Raw genomic sequence first — 13,826 nt, 5'->3', positions numbered from 1 at the left:
CCCCGATGGGATTCTCCTGAGGGGCGTGTTGTCGGGTTGACTGTCTGGGGAATTGAGAGGCAGGTAAAGCAAGCACTCGCTCACACTCCGTCGCCGCGAGCTTGTCCTAGGAACCTTCTGTTCGTTCCCGTTCCTACTCGTCCGGCCGTTCTTCAGTGGGCCCACTCTGCCAAGTTAGCCGGCCACCCCGGCGTTCGGGTACGTGCTTCCATTCGCCAGCGTTTCTGGTGGCCCACTCGGGAACGTGACGCGCGTCGATTTGTCGCCGCTTGTTCGGTCTGCGCGCAGACTAAATCTGGGAACTCTCCTCCTGCCGGCCGTCTCAGACCGCTTCCCATTCCCTCTCGACCGTGGTCTCACATCGCTTTAGATTTTATCACCGGACTGCCTTCATCAGCGGGGAAGACAGTTATTCTTACGGTTGTCGATAGATTCTCTAAGGCGGCTCATTTCATTCCTCTCGATAAGCTCCCTTCTGCTAAGGAGACGGCTCAGATCATTATCGAGAATGTTTTCCAGATTCATGGCCTTCCGTCTGACGTCGTTTCCGACAGAGGCCCGCAGTTCACGTCTCAATTTTGGAGGAGTTTTGCCGTTTGATTGGGGCTTCCGTCAGTCTCTCGTCCGGCTTTCATCCCCAGTCTAACGGTCAAGCCGAACGGGCCAATCAGACTGTTGGTCGCATTTTACGCAGTCTTTCTTTTCGTAACCCTGCGTCTTGGTCAGAACAGCTCCCCTGGGCAGAGTACGCCCACAACTCGCTTCCCTCGTCTGCTACCGGTCTATCCCCTTTTCAGAGTAGCCTCGGGTACCAGCCTCCGCTGTTCTCATCTCAGCTCGCCGAGTCCTGCGTCCCCTCCGCTCAGGCTTTTGTCCAGCGTTGCGAGCGCACCTGGAAGGGGGTCAGGTCGGCACTTTGCCGTAATAGGGCGCAGACTGTGAGGGCCGCTAATAAAGCGTAGGACCAAGAGTCCTAGATATTGTTGCGGTCAGAGAGTATGGCTCTCCACTCAGAACCTTCCCCTTAAGACAGCTTCTCGCAAGTTGGCCCCGCAGTTCATTGGTCCGTTCCGTATTTCTCAGGTCATTAATCCTGTCGCAGTGCGACTTATTCTCCGCGCTATCTTCGTCGCGTTCACCCGGTCTTCCATGTCTCCTGTGTTAAGCCCGTTCTTCGCGCCCCGCTCGTCCCCCCCCATCCTTGTCGAGGGCGCACCCATCTACAGGGTTCGTAAGATTTTGGACATGCGCCCTCGGGGCCGTGGTCATCAGTACCTAGTGGATTGGGAGGGGTACGGTCCTGAGGAGAGGAGTTGGGTTCCCTCTCGGGACGTGCTGGACCGTTCGCTGATCGATGATTTCCTCCGTTGCCGCCAGGTTTCTCCTCGAGTGCGCCAGGAGGCGCCGGTGAGTGGGGGGGTACTGTCATGTCTTGTTATGTCTGTTCCTGTCCTTTCTCTTCACTCTGTCTCTCTCTGCTGGTCTTTTTAGGTTACCTTCTATGTCTCTCATTCTTCAGCTGTTCTACATCTCCCCTAACTAGCTCATTCACCCTTTCCCCACCTGTTCTCTCTTCCCCCTCTGATTAGGTCTCTATTTCTCTCTCTGTTCCTGCTACTTTCAGTGTCTGATTCTTGTTTGTGTTTTTGATGCCAGAAGCAAGCTGTCGTCTCGTTTGCTTCCACCTTGTCCTGTCCTGTCGGAGTCTGCCTGGCAGGTGCATCCTGCACTATACTAACGTTCTTTTTGTTCCGCTGACAACGTTGGAAGAGGATTTATGCCATTCCTGTTTTTCATTAAAGAACTCTGTTTTCTGTTAAAACCGCTTTTGGGTCTTCACTCAAGTTCATAACACACACACACACACACACACACACTGAAGCTCACTCACCGTAAAACTTGGAACATTTTGGCCATCTTCCCGATGGCACGGATCTTGTTCCTGATCACCTCTTTCCTAGCCGCCGCTGCATTGGCTGGAAGGAACGAAGAGGAGTAAAACACAAAACACCAGTCACAAGGAAATGAAAGGGAAGGTTATATTGCCACAACAATAGAGTGAACTGGAACCTACCAATCAACACGTATAAGATCTCCTAAACCTGTGTTAACCTCAGATCTGCATTGTGTCTCACCACCCCTCTTTTTACCCTACTGCTACTCTCTGTTCATCATATATGCAGTCACTTTAACCGCATCTACATGTACAGGCAGTGAGAGAAAAAAGTATTTGATCCCCTGCTGATTTTGTACGTTTGCCCACTGACAAAGAAATGATCAGTCTATAATTTTAATGGCAGGTTTATTTGAACAGTAAGAGACAGAATAACAACAAAAATATCCAGAAAACGTATGTGAAAAATGTTATAAATTGATTAGCATTTAAATGAGGGAAATAAGTATTTGACCCCTCTGCAAAACATGACTTAGTACTTGGTGGCAAAACCCTTGTTGGCAATCACCGAGGTCAGACGTTTCTTGCAGTTGGTCACCAGGTTTGCCCACATCTCAGGAGGGATTTTGTCCCACTCCTCTTTGCAGATCTTCTCCAAGTCATTAAGGTTTTGAGGCTGACGTTTGGCAACTCAAACCTTCATCTCCCTCCACAGATTTTCTATGGGATTAAGGTCTGGAGACTGGCTAGGCCACTCCAGGACCTTAATGTGCTTCTTCTTGAGCCACTCCTTTGTTGCCTTGGCCGTGTGTTTTTGGTCATTGTCATGCTGGAATACCCATCCACGACCCATTTTCAATGCCCTGGCTGAGGGAAGGAGGTTATCACCCAAGATTTGACGGTACATGGCCCCGTCCATCGTCCCCTTGATCCGGTGAAGTTGTCCTGTCCCCTTAGCAGAAAAACACCCCCAAAGCATGTTTCCACCTCCATGTTTGACGGTAGGGATGATGTTCTTGGGGTCATAGGCAGCATTCCTCCTCCTCCAAACACGGCGAGTTGGGTTGATGCCAAATAGCTCCATTTTGGTCTCATCTGATCACAACACTTTCACCCAGTTTTCCTCTGAATCATTCAGATGTTCATTGGCAAACTTCAGACGGGCATGTATATGTGCTTTCTTGAGCAGGGGGACCTTGCGGGCGCTGCAGGATTTCAGTCCTTCATGGCGTAGTGTGTTACCAAATGTTTTCTTGGTGACTATGGTCCCAGCTGCCTTGAGATCATTGACCAGATCCTCCTGTGTAGTTCTGGACTGATTCCTCACCATTCTCATGATCATTGCAACTCCACGAGCTGAGATCTTACATGGAGCCCCAGGCCGAAGGAGATTTACAGTACTTTTGTGTTTCTTCCATTTGCGAATAATCGCACCAACTGTTGTCACCTTCTCACCAAGCTGCTTGGCGATGGTCTTGTAGTCCATTCCAGCCTTGTGTAGGTCAACAATCTTGCCCCTGACATCCTTGGAAAGCTCTTTGGTCTTGGCCATGGTGGAGAGTTTGGAATCTGATTGATTGGTTCTGTGGACAGGTGTCTTTTATACAGGTATCAAACTGAGATTAGGAGCACTCCCTTTAAAAGTGTGCTCCTAATCTCAGCTGGTTACCTCTATAAAAGACACCTGGGAGCCAGAAATCTTTCTGATTGAGAGGGGGTCAAATACTTATTTCCCTCATTAAAATGCAATTCAATTTATTAACATTAACATTTTTGATATGCGTTTTTCTGGATGTTTTTGTTGTTATTCTGTCTCTTACTGTTCAAATAAACCTACCATTAAAATTATAGATGGATAATTTCTTTGTCAGTGGGCAAACATACAAAATCAGCAGGGGATCAAATACTTTTCTCCCTCACTGCACTACCTCAATAAGCCCGACTAACCGGTGTCTGTATATAGCCTTGTTACTGTTATTTTCAAATGTCTTTTTCCTGTTGTTTTATTTCTTTACTTACCTACACACACACACACACACACACACACACACACACACACACACACACACACACACACACACACACACACACACACACACACACACACACACACACACACACACACACACACACACTATTGGTTAGAGCCTGTAAATAAGCCTTTCACTGTAAGGTCTACTACACCTGTTGTATTCGGGGGACATGACAAATAAACTTTCATTTGATTTGACCTTATTTTTTGCGTTTATCCTAAAATCCTATTCTTTCCCCATTGGGGTATGGCTGAAAGGACCAGAGGTGACTCATTGGGGTATGGCTGAAAGGACCAGAGGTGACTCATTGGGGTATGGCTGAAAGGACCAGAGGTAACTCATTGGGGTATGGCTGAAAGGACCAGAGGTAACTCATTGGGGTATGGCTGAAAGGACCAGAGGTAACTCATTGGGGTATGGCTGAAAGGACCAGAGGTAACTCATTGGGGTATGGCTGAAAGGACCAGAGGTAACTCATTGGGGTATGGCTGAAAGGACCAGAGGTGACTCATTGGGGTATGGCTGAAAGGACCAGAGGTGACTCATTGGGGTATGGCTGAAAGGACCAGAGGTAACTCATTGGGGTATGGCTGAAAGGACCAGAGGTGACTCATTGGGGTATGGCTGAAAGGACCAGAGGTAACTCATTGGGGTATGGCTGAAAGGACCAGAGGTAACTCATTGGGGTATGGCTGAAAGGACCAGAGGTAACTCATTGGGGTATGGCTGAAAGGACCAGAGGTGACTCATTGGGGTATGGCTGAAAGGACCAGAGGTGACTCATTGGGGTATGGCTGAAAGGACCAGAGGTGACTCATTGGGGTATGGCTGAACGGACCAGAGGTGACTCATTGGGGTATGGCTGAAAGGACCAGAGGTAACTCATTGGGGTATGGCTGAAAGGACCAGAGGTAACTCATTGGGGTATGGCTGAAAGGACCAGAGGTGACTCATTGGGGTATGGCTGAACGGACCAGAGGTGACTCATTGGGGTATGGCTGAAAGGACCAGAGGTAACTCATTGGGGTATGGCTGAAAGGACCAGAGGTAACTCATTGGGGTATGGCTGAAAGGACCAGAGGTAACTCATTGGGGTATGGCTGAAAGGACCAGAGGTAACTCATTGGGGTATGGCTGAACGGACCAGAGGTAACTCATTGGGGTATGGCTGAACGGACCAGAGGTAACTATTTGGTTTTTAGGACTACAAGCTCTATAAAGGTATGATTACCATCATAGATCTCTTCCTCTCCATCATTCTCCATGAGCTCATCATCTGAACAGATACTGAGAACATTCACCAGCATCTCTGTCACTGTGGATAGATAGAGACAGAGAGACAGAGAGACAGAGAGGGAAATCTGTAATGTCTTTATTCTTTTGGAACTTCTGTTAATGTAATGTTTATTGTTCTTTTTTATTGTTTATTTCACTTTTGTATATTATCTACTTCACTTGCTTTGGCCATGTTAACATATATTTCACATGCCAATAAAGCCTATGAATTGAATTGAATTGAGAGAGAGAGAGAGAGAGAGAGAGAGAGAGAGAGAGAGAGAGAGGGAGAGAGAGGGCACTGCCAAATGTATGACCATATTAGAGACACATATTTCCCTCAGATTACACAGACCCAAAAAGAATTAGAAAATAAACCCAATATTGATAAACTCCCATATCTATTGGGTGAAGTACTACAGTGTACCATCACATCTGTCACGCCCTGACCTTAGAGCTTTTTATGTCTCTATTTTGTTTTGGTCGGTGTGTGATTTGGGTGGGCATTCTATGTTCCTTTCTCTATGTTTTTCTATTTCTTTGTTTTGGCCGGGTATGGTTTTCAATCAGGGACAGCTGTCCATCGTTGTCTCTGATTGGGAACCATACTTAGGTAGCTTTTTCCCTCAGGGTTTTGTGGGTAGTTTGTTCTGTTTTGTGTTTCTGCACCTGACAGGACTGTTTCGGTTTTCGTTCATTCTCTGTGTTATTTTTTTATTTAGTGTTCAGTTGAAATAACAGTATAAACACGTACCACGCTGCGCTTTGGTCCGATGATTCCTCATCTTCCGACGTCGAATATCGTTACAGAACTACCCACTACAACGGACCAAGCAGAGCGGTAACGAGGAGCAGAGGGTTCAGGACTCCTGGACTGGAGAGGAGATATTAGACGGACAGGGACCCTGGAGACAGGCTGGGGAATATTGCCGCCCAAAGGAAGAACTAGAGGCAGCCAAAGCTGAGGTGGCGATATGAGGCAAGGTAGTGCAGCAGGTATGAGAGGCAGCCCCCAAAAAATGTGTGGGGGGGCACACAGGGAGATTGGCGGAGTCAGGCGATAGACCTGAGCCAACTCTCCTTGCTTACTGGAAGCAGCGTAGTACTGGTCAGGCACCGTGTTATGCGGTGTCTCCAGTGAGCGCTCATAGCCCGGAGCGCTATATGCTAGCCCCCCACAAGTGCCATGCGAGAGTAGGTATCCAGCCAGGACGGATTTTGCCAGCTCAGCGCGTTTGGTCTCCGGTGCGCCGTTTCGTCCCAGGGTATCCTGCGCCGGCTCTGCGTACTGTGTCTCCGGGCGCTGGGACGGTTCAGTTCGCCCTAAGCCTGCGCTCCGCCCGTGCCGGGCGTAAGTGGGCATTGAGCCTCCAGTCCAGAGCCCCCAGTGTCGCCCTCCAGTCATGAGCTTCCAGCGACGCCCTCCAGTCCGGACCCTCCAGAGGCGCCCTCCGGTCCGGAGCTTCCAGCGGCGCCCTCCAGTCCGGGGCTCTCTACGAGGGGGCCCAGTCCGGGGCCCGCTACCAGGGTCCCCAGTCTGGGGTCGGCGGCGAGGGTCCCCGCTCTAGAGGCGCCACCTAAGTGGGCCAAGCCAGAGGTGGAGCGGGGCCTACGTCCCTCACCAGAGCCGCCACCGCGGAGAAATGCCCACCCAGACCCGCCCCTATAGGTTCAGGTTTTGCGGCCGGAGTCTGCACCTTTGGGGGGGGGGTTACTGTCACGGTACTGTCACGCCCTGACCTTAGAGCTTTTTACGTCTCTATTTTGGTTTGATCATGGTGTGACTAGGGTGGGCATTCTATGTTCCTTTTTCTATGTTTTTGTATTTATTTGTTTTGGCCGGGTATGGTTCTCAATCAGGGACAGCTGTCTGTCGTTGTCTCTCATCGGGAACCATACTTAGGTAGCTTTTTCCCACAGGGTTTTATGGGTAGTAATTTTCTGTTTTGTGTTTCTGCACCTGACAGGACTGTTTCGGTTTTTGTTCATTCTCTTTGTTATTTTTGTTATTTAGTGTTCAGTTGAAATAACAGTATAAACACGTACCACGCTGCACTTTGGTCCGATGATTCCTCATCTTCCGACGATGAATATCGTTACAGCAGCAAGATTTGTAACTTGTTACCACAAGAAAATGGCAACCAGTGAAGCTCAAACACTACTGTAAATACAACCCATATTTATGTTTATTTATTTTCCCTTTTGAGACAGAGAGAGAAAGAATCAGAGAGAGAGAGAGACAGAGAGAGAGTGCACAGTCAATATGAGAGAGAGAGAGAGAGAGAGAGGCCACAGTCAATATGAGAGAGAGAGAGAGAGAGAGAGAGAGAGGCCACAGTCAATATGAGAGAGAGAGACAGAGAGAGAGAGAGAGAGAGAAAGAGAGAGAGAGGCCACAGTCAATATGAGAGAGCGAGACAGAGAGAGAGAGAGAGAGAGAGAGAGAGAGAGAGAGAGAGAGAGAGAGAAAGAAAGAGAGAGAGAGAAAGAGACAGGCAAAGACCGAGACACAATAGAGAACATATTAAGAGAACATATTATTTTGGTGTTTGTAATACGTGCAGTCATTGTTCACACCTTTCTCTCCAACAAAGGGCAGGGACCAGGTGAAGACATCCATGAAGTTGGGCAGCCAATAGGGATGAGGGGAACAGTTGAACTGGCGGATGTTCATCACGTTGTTCTCATACTTCAGAACCGCCGCTGTGAGAGAACGAGAGTGGCAGGCCTGTTACACACTCAACGCCTACTGGTGTGTGTGTGTGAGTGTGCGCGCGTGCGTGTGTCTTGGACCTTTGTTGTTGTAGACGTCCAGGTAGTTAGGTGCTGAGAAGATGGTGATGAGGGAGGGGAAGCCTGTAGTCTGACTCTTTCTGTACATTCGATATCTAAACAGGGACACAGTCAGGGAATCCAGATTAGGATTAGGGTTAGGGTTACGATTCTATAGATTGTGGTTGAACATTAAGGGGTGTAGGGTTAAATATATGGTTGTTGTGTGGTTAAGGTTAGACTTAACTATGGACAACTGTGTTTAGAAATGGAATGTTTTGATTATGAAACCTGACGCTGCAAACACTTAACCCACATCCCCACCCCCAAACACTTAACCCACATCCCCACCCCCCAAACACTTAACCCACATCCCCACCCCCCAAACACTTAACCCACATCCCCACCCCCCAAACACTTAACCCACATCCCCACCCCCAAACACTTAACCCACCCCCCCACCCCCAAACACTTAACCCACATCCCCACCCCCAAACACTTAACCCACATCCCCACCCCCAAACACTTAACCCACCCCCCCACCCCCAAACACTTAACCCACATCCCCACCCCCAAACACTTAACCCACATCCCCACCCCCAAACACTTAACCCACATCCCCACCCCCAAACACTTAACCCACATCCCCCCACCCCCAAACACTTAACCCACATCCCCACCCCCAAACACTTAACCCACATCCCCCCACCCCCAAACACTTAACCCACATCCCCACCCCCAAACACTTAACCCACATCCCCCCACCCCCAAACACTTAACCCACATCTCCCACCCCTCAAACACTTAACCCACATCTCCACCCCCCAAACACTTAACCCACATCCCCAGCCCCCAAACACTTAACCCCATCCCCACCCCCCAAACACTTAACCCACATCCCCAGCCCCCAAACACTTAACCCACATCCCCACCCTCAAGCACTTAACCCACATCCCCTACTCCTCAAACACTTAACCCACATCTCCACCCCCCAAACACTTAACCCACATCCCCAGCCTCCAAACACTTAACCCCCATCCCCACCCCCAAACACTTAACCCACATCCCCATCCCCCAAACACTTAACCCACATCCCCACCCCCAAGCACTTAACCCACATCCCCACCCCCCAAACACTTAACCCCCATCCCCACCCCCCAAACACTTAACCCCAACCCCCAAACACTTAACCCACATCCCCAGCCCCGGATCAACACACACTGTGGTGGACAGGTGAATGTTTTCAAACGTAATACATTAAGTTGGAGTTTACTGTCACTGTGTCACTCACCATGTGAAGAATAACACATTGTTTTGTCAATAACCAAAGAAAAAGTAGGGCTCCTCTTACCCAGAATCTTGCGCTTCATGTGCTCTGATGACTGACAACAAGTTGTTGGTCTGTAGAAACTCGCACACTGCAGGGTAACTGGAGAGAGAGAGAGATTTCATTCTGAACAACCCTGCATTATATCAGACTAGGATAGTAGGCCTACTCTGAAACAGTTTACATTGAATGACCACCAGGGGTCATCATTGAGCCCAAAATGAACAGCAGAACCAGCTCTAGTAGGAGGGCAGTGGATGTTCCTCTCAGTAGACTGGTGTAGGCTCCATATTGTATAGCACCATATTATGACAACAGTCTCAACTATCCATCTCTCCAATCCTCTGGTCTCTCATTTTATTAATCTCTTTTTTCTCCCTCACTCCCCATCTCTCTCAAGCTCTTTTTTTCCTCACTGTGTCTTAATATCAATCCCCAATCGAGCAATAGTAACCAGTAGTCATGGAAACAGAACGGTGCAGTCTCCCTAGGGATTGTGGGATGTTTTTTGTTTTTTAATATATATTTTTATACAACTTTTACAAAATGTACATTAATGTATGTACAAAGACTTTACCATATCCCAAGCCCTCCATCCACACACCTCAGTCCACCCACCTCCATTCCCTCCAAACCACTCACCCCAACCCCCTCCAAGCCACCCACCCCAATCACCCCATATACCGAACCCACACCCTCCCTCAGTTCGGTCCTAGAACAACAATTGTGCAGTGACATCACAACTAATAAACAAACAAAATACAAGGGGGAGAAATCATTAGTCTCACATAGAAACAACTCAACATACAAGATACAGGGGGAGAAATCATTAGTCTCACATAGAAACAACAACACACAAGATACAGGGGGTGGAAATCATTAGTCTCACATAGAAACAACAACACACAAGATACAGGGGGAGAAATCATTAGTCTCACATAGAAACAACTCAACACACAAGATACAGGGGGAGAAATCATTAGTCTCACATAGAAACAACAACACACAAGATACAGGGGGAGAAATCATTAGTCTCACATAGAAACAACTCAACACACAAGATACAGGGGGGGAAATCATTAGTCTCACATAGAAACAACTCAACACACAAGATACAGGGGGGGAAATCATTAGTCTCACATAGAAACAACTCAACACACAAGATACAGGGGGAGAAATCATTAGTCTCACATACAAACAACTCAACACACAAGATACAGGGGGAGAAATCATTAGTCTCACATACAATCAACTCAACACACAAGATACGGTGGGGAAACATCATTAGTCTCACATAGAAACAACAACACACAAGATACAGATACAAAAAGTGGAGCAACAAAAACAGAAACAAATCATTAAATAAATGATCAGTAAACTTTCAACAAACTTGTTTGGACTGGATAGCATTATATTGATGACTGTACCTATGACTGCTGGGAATACCTACTGGGAAACCTTAAAGCAGTGGGATATGGTTTAAGCTGAAATATGTGTGTGTGGTTCTGCAGCTGTTGTACAAATCCCAATTAGTCTGGTTGTTGTATCTCTGAAGCAGCTTGTAGTTTACCAGTACAACATGTTTCCATCTCACCTCCAATACGTTGTTCCTCGCCTTTCCCCTGTATATCACACCGAAGGACACACCAGATGTGAGTGTGTGTATCCGTATTGGTGTCTGTGTGCGTTGTCATGTTAAAACATGTGTTTACCTGTAGAAGTAGGAGCAGCCTCTGACTGTGTTGTGGCCAAAGTACTCTTGCGTCTTCTCGTTGCCAAAGTCTTCGAGTGGGTCGGCCCACAGCAGGTCACACATGGGCCCGAAAGCTGGAGGCTCCTTGAACCTGTCCAACTGGATTACAGAGACAACGACAGCACAACAGATGCATTCGCTGTATAGATACAATATATTCCTATCTACACAAGAGATAACCAGAACACAGGGATAACAGAACCTGTTCAACTGTACTAGAGAGAGAAAAGGAACACACAGAAATACAGAGAGAGAGAGAGAGAGAGAGAGAGAGAGAGAGAGAGAGAGAGAGAGAGAGAGAGAGAGAGAGAGAGAGAGAGAGAGAACAGCATGTACTGTACAGGAAGTGGAGTCAAAACAAGGGTTGAATCTCCATGGTAACCAGGGCATTGACAGTGTTTGTGTGTTATAGAAAACATTGACAGTACAGTGGGCGTTGTGTCTGAACCTTTTTGATGTCGTCGAGCGTGTGGATCTCTGGCGAGAGCCCTCCATGGACACACAGGAACTGCTGATTCATCAGAGCAGCCAGCGGCAGGCAGTCAAACGCATCCATACACGAGTCATACACCTGCTCAGAGTACTTTATCTTACCTGAGGAGGGGGAGGGGAGGGGAGAGAGAGGATGGGGCGGAGTGAAAGGACGGGGGGGACAGAGAGAGAGAGACGGAGAGAGAAACAGAGAGAGGGAGAGAGAGATAGCGAGAGAGAGGGAGAGAGGGAGAGAGAAAGAAAGAAAGAAAGAAAAAGTGAGAGTGAGAGAGTAAATCAAAACACCATAGTGAAGTAGCCAAACTATGCTGTGTATGTGTGTGTACTGTACAGTATGTGTGTGTGTGTACATGTGTACAGTGTGTGTGTACTGTACAGTATGTGTGGGTACAGTACGTGTGTGTATATGGGTACAGTATGTGTGTGTATATGGGTACAGTATGTGTGTGTACAGTACGTGTGTGTATATGGGTACAGTATGTGTGTGTACAGTACGTGTGTGTATATGGGTACAGTATGTGTGTGTACAGTACGTGTGTGTATATGGGTATAGTATGTGTGTGTACAGTATGTGTGTGTACAGTACGTGTGTGTATATGGGTACAGTATGTGTGTGTACATGTGTACAGTATGTGTGTGTACTGTACAGTATGTGTGTGTACAGTACGTGTGTGTATATGGGTACAGTATATGTGTGTACAGTACGTGTGTGTGTATATGTATATCTGATATGTTTGTCAGAGAAATTATTACTGTAGAGAGGGATCATCAATACCATTTCACCAGCCTCTCTCTCTCCCTCACTCAGTCTGCCTCTCTCCCTCTCCCTCTCTCTCGCTCTGCCTCCCTCTCTCCCCTCTCTCTCCTCTCTCTCTCTCTCTCTCTCTCTCTCTCTCTCTCTCACACACACACACAGCATATGGTAATTGAGGGCGCACACTATTCGCCATAAGCATCAGGGGAAATTAGACTCCTCGTCCCCTGGCCAATCACACACAGCAGACTACGTCCCTCGGCCAATCATTAAGGGCCAAATTAATTTCCTTCTAATCACCTGTTCTCTGACGGGGAGAGACAGAGAGGAGGATGGATGGATGGATGAGAGAGCTGGAACAACGGAGAAGCTAGGACGCTAGTATTAAGGGAGTGGAGGAAAGGGAGGATATAAGAAGAGAACACACCCACTGGACACACACTGGTTGAATCAAAGTTTCTACTTTATTTCAATGAAATTATGTTGAACCAATGTGGAATACACTCGTAGAAAAAAAGTGCTATCTAGAACCTAATATTGTTGGGGCTCCCAAGTGGCGCAGCAGTCTAAAGTACTGCATCTCAGTGCTAGAGATCCTGGTTCATTTCCAGGCTGTATCACAAACGTCTGTGATTGGGAGTCCCATAGGGCGGGGCACAACAGCCCAGCGTCGTTAGGATTTGACCGGGGGAGGCTGTCATTGTAAATAAGAATTTGTTCTTAACTGACTTGCCTAGTTAAATAAAAGTTAAATAAAACAATCAAAAATGTCCCCATAGAAGAACCCTTTAGGTTCCATGAAGAACCCTCTCCACAGAGGGTTCTACATGGAACCTAAAAGGGTTCTACCTAAAACCAAAAAGGGTTCTAACTGGAACCAAAAAGGTATCTCCTATGGGGATAGTCAAATACTTTGAATTGAAGTCTGTGCTCAGTGGGCAAATACTCACATTCAGTTTTGAAAGTGAAATATTCTGTCAGGTGTCTACATTCATGGTTTCCCCGTAGAAGAAATAACGTCTTCGGGTAGAGGATTTTCAACGACCACAGATACAACACACACTGAGAGAGATAGAGAGGACACAGAAAGATCTGTTAGTAACAGTGCAGCTCAGAGGAAAAAATGACCAGTTAGCTACTCACTTGATGTCAGGCTTAAAGTCCTAGATTCAAAGTTACCTGGTTAAACACTTCCTAGTATGCAGAAAGTAGTGTGCCTCTATGAAAGTATGCAGTAGCTAGTGTGCACTAGATAGTGTGCCCCTAGGAAATATGCAGTAGGTATTGTGTCCCTAGGTAGTATGTACTAGATAGTGTGGACTAGGTAGTGTGCACTAGATAGTGTGGACTAGACAGTGTGCACTAGGTACTATAGTGTGCCTTCACCTCAATACTGAAGTAACCCCGGTCCACGTAGTCCCCTAGGAAGAGGTAGCGTGTCGTCGCGGGGGAACCGCCCACCTCAAACAGCTTCATCAGGTCAAAGAACTGACCATGTATGTCTCCACACACTGAAACAACAACGT

The 13,826-nt window shown here is 47.5% G+C and overlaps 1 protein-coding gene across 3 annotated transcripts in view; it reads right to left on the bottom strand.

The window, feature by feature from the left end:
* The window catches only part of LOC135545602 (protein phosphatase 3 catalytic subunit alpha-like), a 69,474-nt gene that overhangs the window by 28,004 nt on the left and 27,644 nt on the right, over positions 1-13,826 (bottom strand). For all 3 annotated transcript variants that reach the window (XM_064973332.1, XM_064973334.1, XM_064973333.1), the window contains exons 3-11: positions 13,687-13,811; positions 13,251-13,362; positions 11,503-11,648; positions 11,014-11,153; positions 9,326-9,403; positions 7,996-8,090; positions 7,780-7,905; positions 5,159-5,242; positions 1,892-1,976 (exon numbers count right to left, since the gene is read on the bottom strand). In XM_064973332.1, coding sequence (XP_064829404.1) covers positions 1,892-1,976; positions 5,159-5,242; positions 7,780-7,905; positions 7,996-8,090; positions 9,326-9,403; positions 11,014-11,153; positions 11,503-11,648; positions 13,251-13,362; positions 13,687-13,811 — 991 coding nt within the window. The remainder of the gene's footprint in view (positions 1-1,891; positions 1,977-5,158; positions 5,243-7,779; positions 7,906-7,995; positions 8,091-9,325; positions 9,404-11,013; positions 11,154-11,502; positions 11,649-13,250; positions 13,363-13,686; positions 13,812-13,826) is intronic.

The sequence above is a fragment of the Oncorhynchus masou genome, chromosome 9 (assembly GCF_036934945.1).
Source record: "Oncorhynchus masou masou isolate Uvic2021 chromosome 9, UVic_Omas_1.1, whole genome shotgun sequence".
In the NCBI taxonomy this organism is placed as follows: Eukaryota; Metazoa; Chordata; class Actinopteri; order Salmoniformes; family Salmonidae; genus Oncorhynchus; species Oncorhynchus masou.
This window is presented reverse-complemented; position numbering and strand designations above follow the sequence as displayed.